At 50.4% G+C, this 24,376-nt stretch overlaps 2 protein-coding genes across 3 annotated transcripts; one reads left to right on the forward strand and one right to left on the reverse strand.

Annotated features, from left to right (window-relative positions):
* The first annotated feature begins 1,075 nt into the window (after window positions 1-1,075).
* On the forward strand, window positions 1,076-5,330 carry MVB12A (multivesicular body subunit 12A). The gene is made up of 9 exons (XM_040241144.1): window positions 1,076-1,412; window positions 1,529-1,627; window positions 1,758-1,854; window positions 3,258-3,384; window positions 3,734-3,853; window positions 3,935-4,041; window positions 4,281-4,342; window positions 4,663-4,719; window positions 4,921-5,330. Exons 1-9 carry the CDS (start codon window positions 1,323-1,325, stop codon window positions 4,981-4,983), a joined length of 822 nt encoding a protein of 273 aa, XP_040097078.1. The 5' UTR covers window positions 1,076-1,322; the 3' UTR covers window positions 4,984-5,330.
* Window positions 5,331-12,327: 6,997 nt separating this feature from the next.
* On the reverse strand, window positions 12,328-19,414 carry TMEM221 (transmembrane protein 221). 2 transcript variants are annotated; one of them, XM_040241143.1, is made up of 4 exons: window positions 18,865-19,414; window positions 16,270-16,355; window positions 13,547-13,777; window positions 12,328-12,884 (listed from the first exon to the last, which is right to left on the reverse strand). In XM_040241143.1, exons 1-4 carry the CDS (start codon window positions 19,182-19,184, stop codon window positions 12,823-12,825), a joined length of 699 nt encoding a protein of 232 aa, XP_040097077.1. In that variant the 5' UTR covers window positions 19,185-19,414; the 3' UTR covers window positions 12,328-12,822. The 2 variants fall into 2 exon arrangements, with proteins under 2 accessions (XP_040097077.1, XP_040097076.1); XM_040241142.1 differs by having other exon boundaries at window positions 12,328-13,777; window positions 18,865-19,410.
* Window positions 19,415-24,376: the final 4,962 nt, after the last annotated feature.

Below are 24,376 nucleotides of genomic sequence, written 5' to 3' on the forward strand. Positions count from 1 at the left end.
CTTGCCAATTCCCTGTCTTTGTCCTACACTTATAAATACTACTGTAATATAGGGCTCGGGGCTCTGGCTTTATTCCACTGTGTTGGATGCAGCCAGGGCCCTGGCTCAAGCTAGCAATAAATTCCCTTTTTGCGTTTGCATTGCCGTGGATATCTTGTTCTCTCAGTTCTGGGGATTGGGACCTTGGGCATAACAATCTGAGGTTATTGATATTTCTCTCTGCAATCTTGATTCCAGCTTGTGCTTCATCCAGCCCAGCATTTCTCACGATGTACTCTGCATATAAGTTAAATAATCAGGGTGACAATATACAGCCTTGACGTACTTCTTTCCCGATTTGGAACCAGTCTGTTGTTGCACGTCCAGCTCTAACTCTTGCTTCTTGACCTGCATACAGATTTCTTAGGAGGCAGGTCAGGTGGTCTGGTATTCCCATCTCTGTAAGAACTTTCCACAGTTTGTTGTGATCCATACAAAGGCTGTAATACAGACGCAGAATGCCCACTAAAGGCGAGCAGGTAGTCACCCAAACGGGCAGAGAGAATTTTACATTAAATTTTTTTCTTATCCTATGTTAAAAACGATTTTATTTCATCACAAATATAAAAACCATTTTTTGCTCTCCTATGGCCAAAAAAAAAAAAAAAAAAAAGGCAGTGGACTAATCGATAATACGGTAAAAAGCTGGAACATGTATAGTAGATAATATTCTGTTCCCCAGTTGACCATATTTTCCATCTAAGCGTGTAAAAGCACTTAGCCATTCTAAATACTTTTATACCATCTTAATGAATTATATGTGTGAATAAATCCCCAAGTTACACCAAGATTTCATGGCTCACGCTGGTCCGTACTTTCCGTTATTTACTAATCGCTGCATAACCCATGAAAGTGTCTTTTGAGATGACCTCCGAGAACCAAAATTGCGGATTTTTCATATTTCTCTCGGAAATTTCCGGGAAACACCGACGACAGTAGCTCTGGAGGAGAGGCTGATTCCCACCCACCCCCACCACGGAATTCTGGGAAATGTAGTTCTGGTTTCCAGATAGCGAGATATTTCCGGCAGAAGTCGCTGGGCTTGAGGTGAAAGCGAGACAGTTTTCCGCAAACGTCTCCCACGGGCGCACCTGAGGGGCGTGGCTCCTTGTCCCCACAAGATTGGCCGTCCGCCTTCCCGGCACGCGCATACTGCGTTTCCTGGCCCCCCGACATCGCAAGGCCGTCTGGGAGTTGTAGTTCAGATTCCTGTCGAACTCCGTAGTCCAGCTGCGGCTGGAAGGTCCGAGGCTGTCTGCCGCCTTCGGTGCCTGTTTTGGAGGATGGATCCGGGGCCCGGGGCCAACGGGATGCCGTTGGCTGGCTTAGCCTGGTCGTCGGCCTCGGCGCCCCCGCCGCGGGGATTCAGTGCGGTGAGCGATGTCAGGGGGCCGGGGACAGGAAGGCGGCGGCGGCCGGGGGTTGAATGGGGGGCAGCCGCGGCCGCGGCCAGGTAATATCCTGGCTCTGACCAGCGTTCACGCTGTAGATCTCCTGCACTGTGGAGGGGGCGCCCGCCAGCTTCGGCAAGACTTTCGCGCAGAAATCTGGCTACTTCCTGTGCCTCAATCCTTTGGGCAGCCTAGAGGTAAGGAGCTCCTATCCTCGGAATCCCCCGGTCTTCCCACTGACCCCTGTCCATTCGCGGAGCATTATGCCAGGGACACAGTCCCTGCTGCTGAGTGATCCTCGCTGTTTCCCCCCGCCCCCAACCCCAGAATCCACAGGAGAACGTGGTGGTCGACATCCAGATCCTAGTGGACAAGAGCCCCCTCCCGCCGGGATTCTCACCAGTCTGCGACCCCCTGGACTCGAGTGAGTCCCACGTCGAAGGCAGGGGTGGGTGTGTGGAGGGGGTGAGGGGCAGTTTCGCTCGTCTCTGCAGGGAAGACCAGGGAGGCAATGGAAAGACCATAGGCGCGCGATTTTTGAGCCTTGGCCGCCCCCTCGATGCTCTGGGTAATGACGGCGTTGGCTGAGGATTGATCTAGGGCGGGATGATGAACCCCGCCCTGCGTAAAAATGTGTCTCTCTTTAGAGTAAGTGTTCGGTTTGTGCGACTTGTTTTATTCCTGTTGTTACTCCACCTTCTTACACTGTAGCCAAGCTGATCCAGGCGCGGTTCTCTTTTCCATTTCCAGGCTTTTGTACAGGGGCTGCTCTCCCAGCTCTCGGCCCTGACTGCTCTGCTTTCTAATCATCAGGCTCTCCCTGCCTCCCGTGCCCTCTCCGTGTCTTGTCATTTGTATTTGACTGTCAGCATATATCTATTGGTGGGTTTCTCTGGTGGCTCAGCAGTAAAGAACCTGCCTGCCAATGCAGGACACGCGGGCTCCATCCCTGGGTGGGGAAGATCTCCTGGAGGAGGAAATGGCAACCCACTCCAGTATTCTTGCCTGGAGAATCCCATGGACAGAGGAGCCTGGCTGGTTGCAAAGAGTTGGACACAACTAAAGTGACTTAGTACGCATATATATCCAATAGAGACCAACTGGCTTGCAAAGTCTAATATATTTACTACCTGGCCCTTTACAGAAAAAGTCTGCCAAGTCCTGTGCCAATAGGTAAGTGTTGTTTAGTCGCTAAATTGTGTCCAACTCTTGGTGACCCTGTGGACTGTAGCCCATCAGGCTCCTCTGTCCATGGGATTTTCCAGGCAAGAATACTGGAGTGGATTGCCATTTCCTCCTTCAGGGGATCTTCCCGACACAGGGATCAACCCGTGTCTCTTATGTCCCCTGCGGGTTCTTTACCACTAATGCCACCTGGGAAAGCCCTTGCACATATATGCATGTATGTAAAAGCCACGCTTAGCTCATGAGCCAGACAAGAACAGACTCTGGGTCAGATTTGGCTCATCCATTGTAGTTTGCTGATCTCTGGGTTAGAGGGCTGAGGGCAAGTGAGTTTGGAGGGCCAGCATGGGCACCCAGTGCTAGCTGATCCCACAGCTCCCCACCCTCACTGTGGTCCCCATGACCACCCCATGAGTGCTCCTCCATGTCACCAAAGATGAGCCTGCCCCAATGGCTCCTAAAAGCATCATGGATTCTCCTCCTATGACTTTACCATTCATGATATAACCACTGCCCTACGCCATACAGATAGCTCCCTTAAACGGCACCCTAGAGAGCGATCTCCTGGAGCCATCTTTGGGCCCCTTCCCTGCTTCCTGCCTCTTCTCACCCCCTTGTCCTCCACCCGTCCCCCCTTCCCAGAGGCCTCCGTGTCCAAGAAGAAACGCATGTGTGTGAAGCTGGTGCCCTTGGGGGCCGCAGACACAGCTGTCTTTGACATCCGACTGAGTGGGAAAACCAAGACAGTCCCTGGATACCTGCGAGTAGGGTACGCCTGCTCCCCCACTTCCTTCTTTGCCCTCCCAACTCCCTGCCCGCCCCTCTGACTCTCAGGGACTCCCACGAGTCCTCCCATCCCTTCTGCCACCTCTCTGTGCTTCAGTTTCCACATGTTAAGATGGGGACAGTTGTACTGGGATCTCATTGGGCAGTGGTGAGGAGCTGGTGTGTCTGAAGTGCCCGATATGGTGACTGAACCCAGCAGTATTAGTTAGGATGCTGCTGATGGGGTGGGCTGAGACGTGAGGTCACTGGAGCCTGTCTTCCCACTGGCAGCTGTTCTCATCCCTGGCTGCCCATCAGGCCAGAGCCCCTTCTCTCTCTTCTTCCTCCCCTAGGGACATGGGGGGCTTTGCCATTTGGTGCAGGAAGGCCAAGGCCCCTCGGCCAGTGCCCAAGCCCCGGGCTCTTAGCCGAGACGTGAGGGACCTCTCCCTGGACTCGCCGGGCCAGCCGAGGTGAGTCCTCCGGCTATGGGGCGGAGGTGGGGGGCGGGTTCATCATCAGGTCTCCTACCTGGGCTGTCCTGCCTCCATCAGCAAAAGTGGCTTCCCGGAGCGGACACTATCCAGACTGGGCTCTCGGGCTTCTACCCTGCGGAGGAGCGACTCCATCTATGAGGCCTCCAACCTCTATGGCATCTCAGGTGAGAGCAGAGTGGGGAGATTGACGCCCTGGGGTGGGGGTAGGGGGGTAAGACTGCTCCGAGGTTGTACCCCCAGGTAGAGGCCAGGGCAGGGTTGGACCAGCCCTGGGCCTGCCCTGTTCTGTCAAGACTGGGAAGAGCCGAGACCTCTGGGCTGGGCTTTTTGGGTTGGGGTGGGCAACAGGCAGGCTTCAGGTCTCCTCAGCCTCAGCTCCACCCCTCTCACCCACTTTCCTCAGCCATGGATGGGGTTCCCTTCACGCTGCACCCCCGATTCGAGGGCAAGAGCTGTGGTCCCCTGGTGAGTCCAGGTCCTGGGGAGTCTGGGTCTGCCCCCATCCCTTGAGTTTCTAGGCACCGTGATGCAGGGTGTGTGTATCCAGCACAGAGGGGAGTTCCTGGGTGGGAAGAGGCTGGAGGCCAAGGGTTGGGGGCGGGACGGTCTCCTGGAATGGGGGGTTCAGGAGGGGCAGCTGGATGCTGGGGCGGGGGGGCGAGAGGCAGTGGCAGAAAGGGGAGATGATATTCAGGCAAATATTGAGGGGGCCCTTCATGAAGATGAGGGAATGGGGGTTCCAGGTTGGGGTCCCTGTCCCAGACTGACCTGTCCCTGCCTGCCAGGCCTTCTCTGCCTTTGCTGATCTGACCATCAAATCGCTGGCGGATATTGAGGCGGAGGTGAGTGTGGGAATAGGGAGGGGGCGGAGTTGGGGGGATGCAGGCCACCCTCGTCTCCCCTGGGCCCCCTTCTGTCCCAGCTGTAACCCACCTTGAGGGCTGCAGAGCCCTTATGCCCCGCACCCCACCATTCCTCTGGCGCCCCCCAGTGGCTGCTCTCTCACTCTGTACTCTCCCCTCACCCCACTCCTCACCCGCCAGTACAACTACGGCTTCGTGGTGGAGAAGACGGCCGCTGCCCGCCTGCCTCCAAGCGTCTCTTAGCCCTTCAGCGGTCCCAGGGAGGAGCCGCCACATCTGACGCTGCCCGCCACTCACCCCCACCCCGCTGACTGGCAGCTGCCCAGCCTATTCCACCTTGGGACCCTTAGCAGCGCGAGGCATGCTGGACCCTCGGCCACCTGGAGGAGCTGCAGCCTGGAGGAGGGAGCGTGACTGGTCCGCTCGGTGATGGGTTCTCTTATCCCCCCGGCCCTAATGGATAGGGGTGGGGGCTGGACAGAAACCAGTGCCTTCAAGTCATTTGTGTCAAAACTCTCTGGTGCCTGGAGGCCATGTGGGTGTCCTCCTGGTAATAAACACCACGTTGTCCAGAGGTTATCTATAATCTCCATCCTGACTGTGTGTCTCTATGGCTCGCGGGAGCTGGGGTGGACGCACACTGAGCAAGTGGGTGAAAACCTGGAGGGCAGGGGGCGTTGCTGCCGCTCCCATTCTACAGAGGGAGAAACTGAGGCTCCGTGATTCTGGACCACATCGGGTCCCACCCCTCCATCATTGCACCTAACAGTAATAATAGTAACAGCTACCGTTTGTACTGTGGACCTTCTCCCTAGTATCTGGTGCGTAGTACCTCATTTAGTCCTCCCAAGCCCAGTGGGAAGTCCTGGTTTTATGGCCATTTCACAAATAGTGAAACTGAGGAACGAGGTGGCTAAATTCAGAGCTGGGATTTGAACCCAGAGCCTGCTTTCTTAACCATCAGACTGTACTGCTGTCTGTATCTCTTTTCCTCTACCGTGTGGGGGACACAAACCATGAATTCTCATGAATCATGATAGCTATCATGTATAGAGTGGAGGGAACCCTGAATTAGGAGATACTGGTGCCTCGGGGGGACACAGGTAGGTTCCTCTAAGCCTCTGGTCACATTTTTCTCAAGTAATCAATACATAACCTGGTTTTCTGTGCGTTTTAAGACACCTCGTTTAACACGAAGCTGATTTGTTAATGGTGAACTCACAGCCACCAGTCCTATAACTCATGTCTGAGCAAAATCATGTCTGACACTTGTGATCCCCTGGACTGTATCCCACCAGGCTCCTCTGTCCATGGGATTTCCCAGGTAAAAATACTGCAGTGGGTTGCCATTTCCTTCTCCAGGGGATCTTCAAGACCCAGGGATTGAACCCAGGTCTCCTGCACTGCAGGCAGATTCTTTACCAACTGAGCCACCAGGGAGGCCCAAACAAACCTTATCTAACAGTATATTCTCCCAGAGGCACATCCCAGCCTTCTTGCACTTGTGGACACTAGGTAGCTCTTCAGCACCACACTTGGAGACCTTTTCGAACAGCAAAAATCACCGATGAAAAAGCACAAAAGTGAAAAATGTGTCACTAGCTAGACCTCAAGAATGAGGCCTGTGAGCTGGAGCAGGAAGGCAGAGCATCGCCTTGTCCCACCACAGCTACAAACACGTACCTCTGGGGACTCAAATTTTTCCCTGCACTGGGAATTCCCTGGTGGTCCAGTGGTTAAGACACAGCGTTTTCACTGCAGTAGCCACATTCAGTCCCTGATTGGGGAACTAAGTCCGGCAAGACATGCAGCATGGCCCAAAAAAAAAAAAAAGTTTTTTTCCCCTTCACTGTGTATGTCTTTCAATGACCACTAAAGCACTGTGAGTGTTAATTTGGGAGTCACAGATTTGGGCCAGTAGGAGGACTGGCAAATACAGACTCTGAATAATGAAAGTCAATTATTTCTGTTAAGAACATAGGCAATGGTGGCTCAGATGGTAAAGAATTTGCCTGCAATGCAGGAGACCCGGAGTCATTTTGATCCCTGGGTCGGGAAGATTTCCTGGAGAAGGGAATAGCTATTCACTCCAGTTTTTTTGCCTGGAGAATTCCACAGACAGAGGAGCCTGGCGGGAAGGGGAGACTGCAAAATGTACCCCTCCCCAACACATGTCAGCTGCCTTGGGAAAGCTAGGCCCCTGGTGCTAAGATATCTCCTGGAATCTCCCCGTTCTGGGCACAGCCGGCACCTGCTGGGCCCACCCAGGCTGCTGTGGTGCCAGCCATGGAATCTGATCCACCTGGGAAGCAAAGGCTGTTTGTTCTCCCTGGTTGGGATCTTGGCCACCCTGAAACCAGCCCCAGATCACTTTCCAGGGCATCCGTGTGTGACCAGGGGCCCCCGGATGACCTGGGCTGGCCTTGGGTCCAGGTGGACCAATCATCGTGGCCAGGTCACTGACTCTGCAAAATCGCAACTCTCTGAACCCCCCAGGGCCTGGCGACAGACAGCCTCACAAAGGGAGCAGAGGATCCCGATGGAGCCTGTCCCCTGGCCCCCCAAATCCTGACTTGGGCCACATTGATCAACACTCTGACTGACCTTATATCATCTTGGGCTACAGGGGAGGGGGGCTTCTTGGTGGCTCAGGCAGTAAAGTATCCACCTGCAATGCAGGACACTTGGGTTCAGTCCCTGGGTTGGGAAGATCCCCTGGAGAAGGAAATGACAACACATTCCAGGATTCTTGCCTGGAGAATCCCATGGACAGAGGAGCCTGGTGGGCCACAGTCCATAGGGTCACAAAGAATTGGACATGACTAAGCAGCTATGCACGCACAGGGGAGGGGAAAGAAGAGATTTATCCTTTTGCTTTTTGCTCTCACCTGGGCGCTGAGAGCTGGGTATTGCAGGGACCTCAGTACTGAGAGGGAGATTTCTGGAGACATGTGGTCACAGCTCCAATGCTCACTAACTGGTCACCCTGAGCAATGTCTTAACCGCTCTGTACCTCAGTTTGTCCATCTATACAATGGGCATCTCACTGGTCCTCACCTCAAAGGGTAGTTCTGAGGGGGAATTTTTGTGGGGGGATGTCTCTCCACTGTCCGTGCTGACTGTTGCAAATATGCTTCCTGGCTCTGAAAGTCCTCTGCCGGAAGGTGTTTGCAGCCCGAAGTCCATGCAGAGTGGATGGAGGATACAAGTTCTAGTGGCCTCTGCTAGTGGAAAACCCCACACTATGAAGTAAAAGCGTTAGCCCTCAGTCATGCCTGACTCCTTGCAACCCCATGGACTGTAACCCACGAGTCTCCTCTGTCTGTGGGATTCACCAGGCAAGAATCCTGGAGTGGGTTGCCATTCCCTTCTCCAGGGGATCTTCCCAACCTAGGGATCGAACCCAGGTCTCCCACATTGCAGGCAGATTCTTTACCATCTGAGCCACCAGGGAAACCCAAACCCCACAGTTGTATTTAAATGTTGCAGAGCCCCACTGTGGTCCCTGCTTCTCTCCCCACCCCCAAATCAGAGCATTGATCTGTGCCAAACCTGAGCATCCCCTTTGGCCCCCTCCCTGCCAAATCCCACAAGGCTTCTATCCATCATTCATTCTGCCTGTTCTTTTTCAAAAATAGTTTAATTTATATATTTGGCTGAGCCAGGTCTTAATTTTGCCATTTGAACTCTTAGTCTTGGCATGTGGGATCTAGTTCCCTGACCATGGATTGAACCCAGACCTCCTACATTAGGAGCATGATTCTTAGCCACGGGACCACCAGGAAGTCCTTAGATTTACTTCTAACCAATGGAATACAGTAAGGGTTCTGGGACTTCACTTTTGTAACTAAGTTTAAAATACAAGACTTTCATCTTGTTGCAGGCTCTCTTGCTGTCTTTGATGATACATGCTGCTCTATAAAGAGACCCACATGTCACGGAACTGAGGGTAGCCTCTGGCCAACAGCCATCAAGGAACCAAGGGCCTCAGTTCCACAGCTCATAGGGAATTGAATCCTGACAACAACACAAAGTGAGCTTGAAAGCAGATACTACCCTGGTTGAATCTTGATCACAGTGTGAACGGGAGGACTCAGGGGAGCCGTACCCAGATTCCTGACCCACAGAAACTGTTAGATAAGAAATATGCATTGTTTTGAGCTGCTGATGTTTAGGGATAATTTGTTATGCACCAATAAATAACTGATACAAATGACAAGTGTATTTAAATCAGGGAAAGAGAGTGTGCTGGGTTTTCAGGGAACATTTTTGTCATTCCTGCTCCATTTATCCTGATAAACTCAGTTGGCATTTCAGGTGGTCTTCTGAGTCCAAGGCTCTATTTGCCTTGTACCTAGAACCATCCTGAAGATGGGAGACTCATGAAGTCTTTTCAAAATTCTTATTTCACCAAAATATGTTCTAAAGGGTTTGAATAAAGTATTCTCTGATGGGAATGGGCCCCTTGTTTCTCTGAGCAATTTCCCTGAAGGTGGCATCTGGCCTTCTGTTCTAAATGTCATCATTCCAAAGGAAGCAAGAAGTAAAGGAGAGAGAGAGGCTTCCCTTGTGGTCCAGTGGCTAAGACTCTGCACTCTGGATGCAGGGAGCCAGGTTCAATCCCTAGTCAGGGAACTAGATCCCACATGCTGCAACTCAGACCTGGTGAAGAAAAGTAATTTTCTTTTTTTTTTTAAAGTAAAGGAGAGAGACCAGGGATTGTATTGAGGCAACAACAGTGGTGACCCTTGTGGGAGTTAGGCAAGGTGTTGGCACTTGGCGGGCATCCAAAAATTAATAGTTCTTAATCACAAATAGCAGAGTTAAGTGTTTTCAATATCCCATTTATGCCTGATGTTACAGAAGTGCCTTGAAGCTTGAACAGATGCTATCTATGCCTCTGTCCCCTCCACAGTAGTCTGATGAAGGCCACTCACAGTAAATACCTGTGACCCTGCCTCGGGCCTCCTGTGATCACAGGAGCATGTCTAGCTGGTACACAGGGAAGACCAGGAATGTGAGGGGTCAGTCCCCCCAGGAACAGACCTCAGCTAATGCTGGATGGTGATAAGAGGATAAATATCCCAGCCCCTTGCCCCTGGAGTGGGACCAACTGCTGTGTGTTCTATGCGTCTCCCTGGGGTCCCCAGTGGGATGGAGTCCCAATTGCCCTCAGGGCCATCTGCTCATTGGTCCCCACTGCAGTGCTTCAGGGCTTCCGGGGGACATTGTTGTTTAGTCACTAAGTTGTGTCCAAACTCTTTGCAATCCCATGGAGTGTAGCCTGCCAGCTTCCTCTGTCTGTGGGATTTCCCAGGCAAGAATACTGGAGTGGGTTGACGTTTCCTTCTCCAGGGGATCTTCCAGACTCAGGGATTGAACCCCGGTTTCTTGTACTGGCAGTTGGATTCTGTCAGTTCCCAGAAAAACCGCATCTCAGCAATCGTGTCCGTTTTTGGTTCTGATGACCCCAAACCAAGGCCACGTCTTTGACAGATGTTGTCTACACCTTCAAGTGCGCCAAAGTGCCAATAGCGACTTGCGTTGGGAGGAGTCACTGACACCCTTTCTGATTTGGTCCTCACAGCTGTGCTATGTGGGAGCTGGGGGAATTTGCCCGATTTTAAAAATATATGTATTTATTTGGCTGCATCCAGTCTTAACTGCCATACTCGGGCTCTCCTGCTTTGACGTGAGGGCCCCGGAGTGAGCAGGCTCAGTAACTGTGGCGCAAGGGCTTTGTTGTTCTGTGGCATGTGGGATCTTAGTTCTCCGGCCAGGGATCGAACCCTCGTCCCCTGCATTGCAAGGCAGATGCTCAGCCGCTGGACCACCAGGGCAGTCTCTGGTCCAATTTTTATAAAGAAAGAAACTGAGGTCCAGGTCGCATGACTGCTCCCTAAGCCGGGTCTGCACCAGCTGGCTCCTGGAACACCAGACTTTCACCATTTAAAAATGTACAGCTCAGTGTCATTTGATGCATGGGTCACCTATATCTAGTTCCAGAACATCTCCATCACCCCAAAGGAGACCTTGTCCCTATTAGCCGTCACTCTCCATTCCCCACCCCAGCCCCTGGCAACCGCTAATCTACACTCTATTGCTTTGCCTGCTCAGGACATTTCATATAGATGGGATCATACAGTGTGTGGCCTTCCGTGTCTGGCTTCTTTCAGCCTGACGTTCTGTAGGTCATCCAGGCTGTGGCGTGTCAGCTCCATTCCTTGTCGTGGTTCAGCACTATCCCATTGTATGGAATATTATCGTACTCACCGCTTTTTGTTTACTCATTCATCTGTTGCTGGATACTTGCGTTGTTTCCGTCTTTTGGTGCTTATGACTAGAATGAACACATATACAAGGATTTGTTTGAACACTTGTTTTCAGTTCTTTTGAGCCGCCTTAACTTTTGTCCGTCTACCCTAGTCCTGGCCTTGGGCACGAGGCCTAGAAGTTCAACTTCTGATTCTCCTGACCAGTCCAGGAGATGAGGCACTCCTCACCCATAGCCACCTGGGGTCCTTCCTCCTCAACTCTCTTGCCCCTCTTCAGAGTCCCCAGGGCCTCCCCCATTCCAGAGAGTTCTCAGAAAAGTGGAGTCTCCAGTGTTTCCCAGGCATGTGCTCTGTCCTGGATCCTATGTGACGAGATTATGTGGTTCTAGCCATCACCATCACTGTGTGGTATCACATAAGTGGCCTTGCTTCTCCAACCTCTGTTTCCCTATCAGTGAGTGGGGTTGTCCTAAGAATTAACTAAAGCCAAGAAGGGCCTGGTGCATGTCTGCAGTACCAGGCATGTGATATGACATGCTTTTTTTTTTTTTTTTTTTTGCCTGCACTGTGTCTTGGTTGTGGTTCACAGGCTCTAGAGTTGGGAGGCTCAGTAGGTGCTGTCTGCAGGCTCTCTAGTTGCAGCTTAGTTGCCCCATGGCATGCGGGATCTTAGTTCCCCAACCAGGGATCGAACCTGCATCCCCTGCATTGGAAGGCGGGTTCTTAACCATTGGACCACCAGGGAAGTTTGATATTTGTTCTAACTTTATCTTCTTCCATTGATATTTTCATGCACACCAAGAGCCTGGATACCCCCTGAGACAGGTGCCATATAGGAGGAGAAGGTTTGTGTAGGCTCCCAGGGGGCTCAGGAAGGATGTGGCCCAGGGGAGTGGGGCATCCAAGTCTCTACCTGATCATTGGCTTGGGGACCAGCCTCCCCCAAGGCTGCCAGGCGCTGCCACCTCTCTGCCCATGGGGACAGGTCCTGGGGTCTTCAAGCCACTGTGTGGCTGAGCCTTCTCCACTAGGTGGCCCTAGGTGGCCCAGGAAGGGAAGGACAGGCTGGGAGATTGCTGAGGACATTTGTCCATTTGGAGTGGGGGGCAGGAACCAGGGCATCCCCACCCCCTGTGATATTTATATGCATGAAAATTTGTGGGAAATGGATCCCAGACTTGGCTCTACAAGGGGTACACTCTGTCCCCCAGCTCTTGCCCTCCCCACCCCCACTCCTTCCAGTGCACCCTTCATCCTGGACCTAACTTGGCCATGCAGCACATTTGGTTGTGGCTCACATGACATGGAGATGATGACATGGAATTTATTTTCAGGTTGTGCAGGACAGGGATGGGGCCAGGATCTCTGGAGACCCCTGGGGCTCTGAGTTATCCACCAAGCCCCATAAGTTTCAAGAGCCCCAGAAACCAGCCATCAACCCACATTTTCTTGCCACCAGGCACCCCAACTAACAGAAGCACAGGTTGACAAGCATTGAGGACCTGCTGTGCAGAGGCCCCTGGAATGACTCATATAGTGTCTCACAGGAGCCCTAGAAGGAACCACTTCTGTTCCCATTTTACAGGCCAGGAAACTGAGACACAGAGTGGTGAAGCCCTCAGCCAGAGGCCCACAGCCAGGAGTCTGGGTCCAGGTCTCCAGGTGCATCCGTGGCCCGGGGCTGCTCTGAGCTCGGCACATGCAGGTTTCAAATGCTCACAGCCCAGAAGGAGTCGCAGAGTCTGAGACTTGCACTATCAGCAGCATGGAGGTTACAGGACCCAGGTTCGAATCCAGGCTCTGATGCTCAGTACTGGCCATGGGACCCTTGGTTAGTCACTGCCCCTCTCTGGGCCTCGTTTTCCTCATCTGTAAAATGGACGGAGATGTTTAGAGAACCACTGTCTAAGCTGTCCCCTCCCCCTCCTGCCTAGAACAGAATTTCATTCATTCTGGGCAGCTACATTTCCTTGTCTCCTCTATATTGAAGTGTGGCCACGTGACTGTTTTGGCCAGTGATGTATAACCAGAAGAGTTCCAAGGCCTCTCAGGAAGACTTCCAAAAGCTCCTGAGTCAGTCCTGGCCTCTGCCTTTCTCTCTGAGTGATGAGGTGAAGGTTGGACCCCCCCAGCATTCTGTGCCATGAGGCAAACTTGAGGACAAAACTCAGAGATGCTGTGAACTGAGAGAGAAATCAAGTTGTACTGCTACCGTGGTTGAGCCTGGAGCTATCTCTACAAGAGTCCTCTTCCTGCTGCCTGACACTAGGTCTCTATCCCTGATCCTTGGGCTCACACCAAGGTGGAGTCCTTCCCTGAACCCCTTGGCCTATGGCCCAGGATGCTGCGCATCTCATGTGTGACCTCTCCCCAGCGCCCCTCACTGGCAGACAGGGTCTGGTGCAGGCGGGATGCAGGCAGACAGCTCTCCCGACCTCCTCCCATGACTGCAGGTGCTGTGTCAGTGACCATGGGTCTGAGGGAGTCCCCCAGTTTAGGGAAGGATGAGTAGAGAGTCCAGTGATGAATACCCTGCTGGGGCTGAGCCCTGGGGCCGGCCTTGGAGACTTCAGCAGGGCGGACAGGGTCATCTTCAAAGTGTGGTGGGGACAGTTCATGGAGGCCCCGGCGGGTGGTCCGGGCGGCCTGGAGCAGAGTGTGGGTCAGTGCTGCCACCAGGACTAGAGCACCCACGCCAAGGATGGAGGCAGCTGCTGCACCTGTCTCGATCTCGAAGAGCAGCAGGGCGTAGATGGACAGTGCTGGGGAAGGAAATGGCTCTCATTCAATGTTTGATCCCCAAGCCCTGGAAGAGCTCCCCCACATGGAAGGCAGTTATAGAAAACTGTGTGTTACGATAGGTGCATTGACTAACTCATCTGACCCTTCCACACCTGACCAATGTGTCACCTATTACTATGTGTGTAGACACTCAGTCATGTCCAACTCATTGTGACCCCGTGGATTGTAGCCCACCAAGCTCCTCTGTCCATGGGATTCTCCCAGTAAGAATACTAGAATGGGGTGCCATTTCCTCCTCCTGGGGATCTTCCCAACCCAGGGATCGAACCTGCATCTCCTGCTTTGGCAGGCGGATTCTTTACCCCTGAGCTACCAGGGAAGCCAGTGTTTATGTGTACTTAACCACAATTGAAATAACCCAGATCTCAGACTTTTGGAATCCTTGTGATTGACCTGGAGTGAATCACAGTCCCTCTCTGACCTCAGTTGGCTTATCTGAACAATAAGACAGTTGGCGACCTGACCTCAAGGACCGGTTCTCTGTTGCCCTATCCAATGTCCAGTTGGCACCTTTCTTTTCGGTGGGAACTATCCTGTGCATTGCAGGATATTTAGTAGCTTCTACCCACCAGATACCAGTATACCCTCCCCCATCTTATCATGAAACCAAAAATGGCTCCAGATATTAATTGCCCAGGGTCCCCTCCAGGGAAGAATCAGCCTCCATTGAGAGGTGCTGGTCCAGTCCCTAACCCCACCCTGTTCACTGGGCTAGGAGGACTGACCTACTTCCCTGGCATCAGTGATGTATGCGGTCCTAAGTCTTGGCCAGTCAGAGTGTTGCTTCCCCTGGTTGTAGTGATTGGTGCATGGCTATCACATGACCCAAGTTCAGCCAATCAGAGTCAGCCCTGGGACCTTTGCTTGGACTATGGGGATAGGGGAATTTCCTTATGGCTGCAATTAAGAATTGCCAGCCTGGTGCCCTGCAGTCCCTGGGGTCGAAAATAGTCGGACATGACTTAGCAACTGAACAACAAAAAAAAAAGGAGAGCAGCTCAGAGTTGGTGGGGGATTTCTTGGCACTCTGTGGACTGTTTTTCGGCTTTCTCCAGCTCTGCATTCTTGCTTTTGCACATGCCACACTGTATTATGTCTGGCATATTAAAGCGAGGCCAAGGACTTTTTTTTGCTCTAAACATTTTTAAAAGGTCTTTATAATTATTATTTTAGTTCTGGTTAGCAATGAATGAATGACTGGCTGGACATGCTTGGGAATTCTTGCTGAGTGAGGTCACCTAACCTCAAAAAGAGTATAAATGGGAGCTGAACAAATTCTTAATTTAATGCTTAATGAGGCTGACATAGTTTTTGTGCCCTTTGTGAGTTTTTCTGTATTTTAGGACAAGAATATTTTATTCTCCAAGTCTATAACAGTTTTGTCAGCCCCTGAAAAGGCTTGAGGTCATAGGTACTATGTTGAAAGTGCTTACAGATAAAAACTTCTTTCTCAGGGCACAGTGGGTGAAGAGGTGAAGTGAGAAGCATTTTTTTTTTTCTGACCTCATTTGAGTGCCTAGATCCAACCACACCTGAAGCCGCTAACCCTTGATCTTTTTGGATAGATGAGTCACTCCATCCACTCTCCTTTTTAAAAAAGCCCACATCCAGAGTATTTTATTAAGTCAAACAACAAGAGTGATGCAGTTAGCTATCCTGTGTGTACAAATGCCCACAATAAACCCTAGGCTCATATTTCATAAATAATCTTTTAAATATATCTTCTAAACTTCTATTTCTCTATTGTGGTACTAAGGAAAAAAACAGTAACAGCAAATCCCTTGTTATTCAGTAAGCTTATTTTTTTTTCCTCCAGTAAAACAGGTTGTCTATAGGGCTATTAGAGATCTATGGATGATTTAACACTGAGTTTCCAGAATCAGCAACATATTTTTCAAGATTGTAACAAAATATAAGATGTCAACAGTCTCTTCAAAGAAATGTGATGATTTGATTTCTTTACCAGCATGTGTGGGTGATCAAAGAAAAGTTACAAACTAGGGAAGGAAAGACTGTGTGTCCCTCTGGCACCCAAGTTATTAGTTTTTACTCTGCTTCATATTTGGGAATTTAAAATTGCATTTCTGGTTTAGGAAGCTTTTTTTTTTCTCTCTCTCTCTCTCTTAAGCCCTTCTTAAGATGGATTCTGATATTTGTGATCAAAACACAGGTTTGCTAAGGCCAACCTGTGAAACATTATCTCCAGAAACCAGCAAAGACTGGGAAACTTTTGTTCAAACCAGGTGTAGACAAGTGATGAATCACGAGTGTTCTGAAGACAACCACCATTTATGGACTCCCATTGGGATCAGATGCCAGCCATGGGCACAAGTGTCAGAACCAGGAGTGAAAAAGGTAGGCTGGCTCCAGAGCTGACCCTAATTGTGGGGCCATTACCCTTGGCTGCTCCAACTCAGGGTCCTACACCCCATGTTCTATCCTGAGCACATACCTGCCAAGTAGACGGAGACCCCACAACAGAAGAGGCCGAGAGCCACGTGTCTGAGGAGGCGGCAGTCATAGAGAAACCAATCAGACCTGGCAGGGAGTGGGGCAGGAAGAAAATGGACTCAGGAGGCAGAACTGGTGGAAGAAGCTTGGGGAGGAGAGGAAGGGAGAATGGTCCAGCTCTGGGGAACTGGAGGTCTCTGTGAGGACCCAAACATCCACCCATGTATCCATCCCCCACCCTGCTCAACCATTCTTTACCATCTGCCACCATTTACTATCCATCCATCCATCCATCCTATCCATCTGTATGTATTCAACCATACAGCCATCCACCCATTTAACCATGCTGTGTTAATCCATCCACCCATTAATTTAAATAGCCACTATCATCCATTATCCATTTGTCATTCACCATCCATTCATTCATCCATCCATCCATCTCCCACCCCTGACCCACCCATCCATCATCTGTCTCCCAGTCACCATTCATTGAGCCAACCAACTATCTATCTGTCCATTCGTCCATCCAGTCATCATCCATTGCAATCCCCTCCCCCATAACCCACCAATATAGTGAAAGTGAAAATGTTACTCAGTCGTCTCTGACTCTTTGCCACCCTGTGGACTGTAGCCCACCAGGCTCCTCTGCCCATGGAATTTTCCAGGCAAGAATACTGGAGTGGGTTGCCACTTCCTTCTCCAGGGGAATCTTCCCAACCCAGGGATTGAACCTGGGTCTCCTGCATTGCAGGCAGATTCTTCACCATCTGAGCCACAAGGGAAAACAACCTCCTGATATACATGAGCCCACTGGAACATCCAACATTTATGAAGCAGCCGTCGCATGTGGATACTTGCTAGGCACCTGACTTCCATTATTTTACTGACCATAAGCTTCTTTGGGAGTGAGCAAACTGAGGCAAATTTGTTATCAGCTGCCATAGAAACAGAGATTCCCAAGAGCTGTGTGAATTGAGGACATAGTTTTGAACCCAGCCCTATGCTAAATTTTTCTGCTGTGTGCATGCTCTTCTCCAGTCCTGTGAGATCAAGAAAAGGAGCTTCCATCATTGCTCACCTCCCACCAGTACCATAGAAATGGCTTTCTCCCTCTTTCTGCCAACTCCCCTCCTGACCCCTTTTCTGCACAGTAGCCAGAGTGAGTTCTTCCAAACCCACTTAAGTCAGATCACGCCCCTCCTGGCTCACAGCTTTCTCAGTCAGAGTAAAAACCTGAGATCTTCACCAGAGCACGGGAACCTCTGTGTAATCCAGTACCTCTTGGACTTCCCTGGCGGTCCAGTAGCCAAGACGCCACACGGCCACTGCAGGGAGTGTGGGTTCTATCCTTGGTCAGGGAACTAAGATCACGCAAGTTGCACGGTGTAGCCAAAAAAATCCAGTGCCTCTCCCTTCCACTTCCTGGTCCTATCTCCCTTATCTACCCTCACCCCAGCCACACCAATCACCTCCATCCCCCTTTAACACCTCAAGCTCATTCCTGCTCCAGGGCCTTTGCACATGCTAGTCCCTCTGCCTGGATCACAGTCCCTTAGATCTTGAGCCTCCTTTCCTTCTTCAAGTCTCAGCTCAGTCCTCCCTTGATGGTAGGACTCACCCCTATCCTCACGATGGTTGGTCTCACCCCTACCCTTTCCTGCTCCACCGCATCACCTCTTTTTCTTCCCTTTCCAGCATTCATCACCGTTGACATTATTAATCTGTTTTTCATCTTCATTATCTGCATCCCCAGGAAGGTGGTCCACATCCACTTGGATCCTGCTGAGTCCCCAATACCCAGTGCTGGTCTCGGCCCCCAGCAGGCAACCAACACATATTTGTAAACTGACAGAATGCATGCTTTTCAGCACCCCATGAACTAGCAGGTGGATGGTGCATGGTTTGGATGGGATTCAGTGGTGGAAGTGCCCATCTGATCAAATCTATGGAAGCCTGGGCCAGAATCCTGGCTCCCCTCCCCCAGGAGGGTGGGACAGCCAAGTCTTTGGCTCAAGGAACAGTCCTCACTCCACATGCAATGCCCCACCCCCTGTGCCCATCTCCCTGAGCTCAGGTGCCTGACAAGGAACTCTACCCCCACCCCCACCCCCACCTCTAGCCAGGGCACAGGTTCCTGGCTCTATCAGCTTCAAGTTCAAATCCAGTCCACTCCCTTCCAAACCTAGCAGCTAGACTGAGCAGCCTCCCCTGTCTGAGACTAAACAGGAGGATGATAACGGGTACCAGCCGTTCAGGGGGCTTCACTGCACTAATCACAAGATGTGGGAGGCACCGAGAGCTTAGGGTTCCATTAAATAACAAGTGCTATCAACACTGGGGCTAGCTGACTCTAGGCCTTCTTTGAGCCTCAGTTTCTACATCTGTGAAATGGGGAGTCACAGCAGCAGTTGTACCTGCTGTAAATTTTCAACAAACATAGGAGGGAGGGAGGGATGGGTGGACTATAGGAGGAAGGGAAAGACGGAGGGAGGGAGGGAGGGAGGAAAGCTCTCCCCCAAGCTGAGGCCCAGAGAAGGGCAGCGGCTCGCCTGGGCTCGTCCAGGCCCCAGCCAGGCAGTCGGGCCGGTCCTCCTACCTGTTAGAGCCCGGTCCCCGCGCCATCTCGGCGCCCAGGTGGCCGCAGAGCGCGGCGAGCAGCAGGCAGGTGAGGCCCAGCACCAGGGCAAGCGCGGAGAGCGCGGCTGCCAGCGGCAGCAGCGCCCCGGCCGCGTCCTCCGGTAGCCGGGGGCCGGCGCCCAGCTCCGGGCCCAGCCCGTCGATTCGCGGTCCTCGAAGCTCCGCGCGGCCCGCCTGCAGCTGGAACAGCAGCTGCGCGCCCAGCGCCGCCAGCACCGCCGCAGGGATGCCCAACAAGACCATCGCGGCCAGCACCCGGCCGCCGTACGACCTGGCCATCGGAGGGGGTCCTGCGGGCCTGGGGGACACCTGAAGAATCAAAGAGATTTTAGGGGGCAGGGCAGTTGAGGAGCGTCTTAGGGCCCTCGGCGGTCCAGAATGGGGCGGTTTTTGAAAGTTGAAAGGGCCACAGAGAGCTTGGGACGCCAGTCGCGGTGGGGACGAGGAAGGGCTGGGAAAACTTGAGACGAAGTCTCCTCTGTCTCTGGGGACCCTGTGGGCGCCAGCTCCCCGCCGCTGGACTCTCGAGGGGCGTGGCCAGCAAGGGGAGGAGCGAATAAGGGGCGGTCCCACGTGGGATGAGCGTACAGTGGCTGTGTCCAGGGACCCTCACAGGCCACTAAACTCATTAAAGTGTCCCCCTTTCCCCTCCTGCCGCTCCAAGCGCCTGTTTTATCGTTGTTTGGGGGGAAAGAAAAGAAACTTGCACGAATTTTTAAATAATGCACTTTGCTACGCGATCTCTACCTGCGGACCTGGCAATTGACTGGAATGTCCCCTCCCCTCACCTTCTTTCAAGGCTGTGCAGAGACGTCACCACCTCAGAGAGGCCCTCCTGGACCTCCTCCCCAAGCAGCACACCCGTCCTTCACTGCTAGACTTTGTTCTTCCCACGGCACCGTTTGGAGGGTTATTATTTCTTTATTTTTTTTGCATTTCAAGAGTAATTTTAATGAACCCTATTTCTTGCATCTTCCCATGCATAGAAAAACAGTATAACCATGAACTTGAAACATCTGTACTTTGTGAGTAGTAGTAATATTTCACCAAGATTTATGTCTGATTACATGTATTCGTTAACAGCAAAACATGTAAACTAGTTTCCTCCCACCTCTTCCAAGCAGCTCCTCAGAGCTATCTGAGAGACTTGTCTCCCAGGTTATAGTCCTCAGTAAGACCCTGAATAAAATTTAACTCACAACTCTCACATTGTGTATTTTCCTTTTAGTTGACAACACAATAGATACATATTTGTGTGTCTGTGTATACATCTCTGTATATGTATATATTAATCACAGAAGCATTTAGAGTGATTATTATTCCCTGTCTACCAGGGCTTGTCAGCATGTCATCCATTTAATGGACTGGTATGGTGTTCTGTGGGATGTCAAGATATTTGGGGTCCCTAAATACTCTTGCCTGGAAAATTCCATGGGTGGAGGAGCCTGGTAGGCTGCAGTCCATGGGGTCGCTAAGAGTCAGACACGACTGAAGTGACTTAGCAGCAGCAGCAGCAGCAAGGTCTATATTATGATAAGGAACAAAGGAACTAGCATTGCCTTGAAGCCTTAGAAAGCATCACTATGAACAAAGCTAGTGGAGGTGATGGAATCCCAGTTGAGCTACTGCAAATCCTAAAAGATGATGCTGTGAAAGTGCTGCACTCAATATGCCAGCAAATTTGGAAAACTCAGCAGTGGAAAAGATCAGTTTTCATTCCAATCCCAAAGAAAGGCAATGCCAAAGAATGCTCAAACTACTGCACAATTGCACTCATCTCTCACGCTACTAAAGTAATGCTCAAAATTCTCCAAGCCAGGCTTCAGCAATACGTGAACCGAGAACTTCCAAATGTTCAAGCTGGTTTTAGAAAAGGCAGAGGAACCAGAGATCAAATTACCAACACCCACTGGATCATCGAAAAAGCAAAAGAGCTCCAGAAAAACATTTATTTTTGCTTTATTGACTATGCCAAAGCCTTTGACTGTGTGGATCACAATAAACTGTGGAAAATTCTGAAAGAGATGGGAATACCAGACCACCTGACCTGCCTCTTGAGAAACCTGTATGCAGGTCAGGAAGCAACAGTTAGAACTGGACATGGAACAACAGACTGGTTCCAAATAGGAAAAGGAGTACGTCTAGGCTGTATATTATCACCCTGCTTATTTAACTTATATTCAGTGTACATCATGAGAAATGCTGGACTGGAAGAAACACAAGCTGGAATCAAGATTGCTGGGAGAAATATCAATAACCTCAGATATGCAGATGACACCACCGTTATGGCAGAAAGTGAAGAGGAACTAAAAAGCCTCTTGATGAAAGTGAAAGAGGAGAGTGAAAAAGTTGGCTTAAAGGTCAACATTCAGAAAATGAAGATCACGGCATCTGGTCCCATCACTTCATGCGAAATAGATGGGGAAACAGTGGAAACAGTGTCAGACTTTATTTTTTGGGGCTCCAAAATCACTGCAGATGGTGATTTCAACCATAAAATTAAACTGCGCTTACTCCTTGGAAGAAAAGTTATGACCAACCTAGATAGCATATTCAAAAGCAGGGACATTACTTTGTTAACAAAGGTCCGTCTAGTCAAGGCTATGGTTTTTCCTGTGGTCATGTATGGATGTGAGAGTTGGACTGTGAAGAAATCTGAGCGCCAAAGAATTGATGCTTTTGAACTGTAGTGTTGGAGAAGACTCTTGAGAGTCCCTTGGACTGCAAGGAGATCCAACCAGTCCATTCTGAAGGAGATCAGTCCTGGGTGTTCTTTGGAAGGAATGATGCTAAAGCTGAAACTCCAGTACTTTGGCCACCTCGTGCTAAGAGTTGACTCATTGGAAGAGACTCTGATGCTGGGAGGGATTGGGGGCAGGAGGAGAAGGGGACGACCGAGGATGAGATGGCTGGATGGCATCACGGACTCGATGGGCATGAGTTTGAGTGAACTGTGGGAGTTGGTGATGGACAGGGAGGCCTGGCGTGCTGCGATTCATGGGGTCGCAAAGAGTCGGACACGACTGAGTGACTGACCTGAACTGAACTGAGGCATCAACCAAAGTTTATACACCTGTTCCCACTTGGTAAATGCGATGTGAATGAAGAAGAAAGCATCCTTCAAGTCTGAAGTTCCATTATCAGGTGCCTGGTGCTGTGTTAATTTGCTCCAGAAGAGATTCCTCACTTAGAATTGTGATTTTTTTTTAATCACCACCTAGGTAAATTTGTGATGATCTATCATTTTTCCGTGACTCATCTGGCTTTTATTAGTGGCCAAACAGGGGCCATAAGGAGACTAGCCACTGGGTTGGAAAGCAACTATTCCAGGCGGAGCAACTGAGACACTTGTGTGCAGAGCAGGGATAACTGGTTCAGAGACTGGGGAGAGGTTGGCTTTTTGGGCAAAGGAGGTTTGGGGCGATTTAGAGCTTTGCAGTTTGCAGCCTCATGTCTGCCTAAATGTACCCATCCCAGGTCTCAGAGTTCCACCCGTTTCCACCAGTGCTGTTCCCTTGGCATAACAAGCATGGCGAGGCTGACCATTTAATTGTGATGGTAACTCTGCAACTCACATGCTTAGCTCCTAGGTTTGGTATTAAGTCCAAGTATCTGCCTATAACCCCCAGGACATGGAAGACTCCCCCAGAACTTCATGGATGCGTCATAATTCTGTATAAAAATATATATATACATATGTATGTATGTATGTATGTGTATAAGCTCATGGATGTTCTTTGTATATAATAACATTTAATTTCTTTTTTCCCCTATGTATGCTGTAAAAAGAAGGTGCATGCTCAGTCATGTCCAACTCTGCAACGCCGTGGACTGTAGCCTGCTAGGTCCATGGGATTTCCCAGGCAAGAATACTGGAGGGGGCTGCCATTTCTTTCTCCATATTTATTTATTTTTAAACTTACATGACATAAAATTAACCATTTTCAAGTGAACCATTCCGAGGTCTTTAGCACATACGCAACATTAGGAACATCACCTCGATGGATTTCCATTCCCCACCCCACCCCCCAGTAGCAGTCATTTTCCATTCCCCCTCTCTCAGCCCCTGGTAGCCACTAATCTACCTTCTGTCTTCTACGGATTGGTCTTTTTCTGGACATTTCATATGAAAGAAACCAGACAATATGTGGTCTTTTGTGTTTGGTTTCTTTCCCTGAGGCTAAGATTTTTAAGGCTCATCCATACTGTAGCATGTCTCATTCCCTTTTTTTATGGCTGAATAATATTTCATTGTATGAATGGCCCACATTCAGCTTATCATTCATCTGTTGATGGACATTTGGGTTGTTTCCACCTTTAGCTGGTTCTGAATAGTGCTGCTACGAACAGGTACATGGAACAATTTGAGTCTCGGTTTTCATTTCTTTCTGGTCTATACCCAGAGTGGAATGGCTGGGTTATAATGGTAACTATATTTAAACTGTTGAGGAACTCCCTGTTTTACACAATGCCAGCACCAGACACCCCAAAATCATTTTACATTCCCACCAATAGTACACCAATTTCTCGATTTGCACATCAACACTTGTTATTTTGTTTTCTGATTACAACCATCCTATAGGATGAGAAGGGGTATCTCATTGCAATCCTGATTCGCATTTCCATAATAACCAGGGGTGGAGTGCATCCTTAGTGGGCAAGGCACTTGTTGGCCATTTGCATATCTTCTTGGAGAAGTGTGTCTTCATATCCTTTGTCCATTCATTTGGGTTGTTTTGTCTTTTTGCTTTCCTGCAGCACTTGGCGTCTCTGGCAGCACATTGCATGCACTTTCCTGCTGTCTGTGGCTGGGGGGTGGGGGTGAGGAGGGCTGCTTCAGGACTGTGGGATGTCTGCTTCAAGTGTCCACTGCTGTGTTCCCTTTGTGTCTGGATCTGCACCCAGCACATAAGTAGGTCCTCAATAAAGGCTTGCTGGACATGAATGAATGGGTTGCCTTGTACTCTGGCTCTGGAATTCTTGTAAAGTTTGAAATATCAAATCTGAAAAAGGTTTCAAAAGTACATTCCTGCTACATCCAGAATCTAAGGGTAACTGAGGTCAACGTGGCCTGATGCAAGCAGGTCCCTGTCTTAATGTATCAGGCCTGAAAAATGACATAGCCATCATCTGGACTTTATAGAAGAGGAAACTGAGGCCCTGAGAGGTTCAGTGACTCCCTAGGTCACACAGTCATCACAGACAGCCTGGCTGTATAAAGCCAGTGCTTTATACTACTTTCCAGAAATGTTATAGATCCCACTGGTTTTGAATTTCCATGTCTTTTCTCCAATTTGTGGAGTCATTTATCTTTTTCAGGTTTCAAATTTTGGGGGTCTTCTGGGAAAAGCTTGTGAGCCTTGAGCCCCCAGCCCAGTGCCTGATGGGTAAAATGACCTCAGGGTTGAGTACAGGGTGAACTTTCAGCAACAGGTGGCCTCTCCTCCTGTGGAGATTGGGGGTTAGGGATG

The sequence above is a fragment of the Oryx dammah genome, unplaced genomic scaffold (assembly GCF_014754425.2).
Source record: "Oryx dammah isolate SB20612 unplaced genomic scaffold, SCBI_Odam_1.1 HiC_scaffold_5, whole genome shotgun sequence".
In the NCBI taxonomy this organism is placed as follows: domain Eukaryota; kingdom Metazoa; phylum Chordata; class Mammalia; order Artiodactyla; family Bovidae; genus Oryx; species Oryx dammah.

What these genes read in the sequence shown, in the direction of transcription:
- TMEM221 (XM_040241142.1), bottom strand. Translation starts at nt 19,184, where the DNA reads ATGGCCAGGTCGTACGGCGGCCGGGTGCTGGCCGCGATGGTCTTGTTG. An exon ending in CGGGGACCGGGCTCTAACAG is followed by an intron (nt 16,356 to 18,864) that starts GTAGGAGGACCG and finishes ACTCCCTGCCAG; the next exon opens with GTCTGATTGGTTTCTCTATG. An exon ending in GGTCTCCGTCTACTTGGCAG is followed by an intron (nt 13,778 to 16,269) that starts GTATGTGCTCAG and finishes TTCCTTCCCCAG; the next exon opens with CACTGTCCATCTACGCCCTG.
- MVB12A (XM_040241144.1), top strand. Translation starts at nt 1,323, where the DNA reads ATGGATCCGGGGCCCGGGGCCAACGGGATGCCGTTGGCTGGCTTAGCC. An exon ending in CGCCGCGGGGATTCAGTGCG is followed by an intron (nt 1,413 to 1,528) that starts GTGAGCGATGTC and finishes TTCACGCTGTAG; the next exon opens with ATCTCCTGCACTGTGGAGGG. An exon ending in ATCCTTTGGGCAGCCTAGAG is followed by an intron (nt 1,628 to 1,757) that starts GTAAGGAGCTCC and finishes CCCCAACCCCAG; the next exon opens with AATCCACAGGAGAACGTGGT.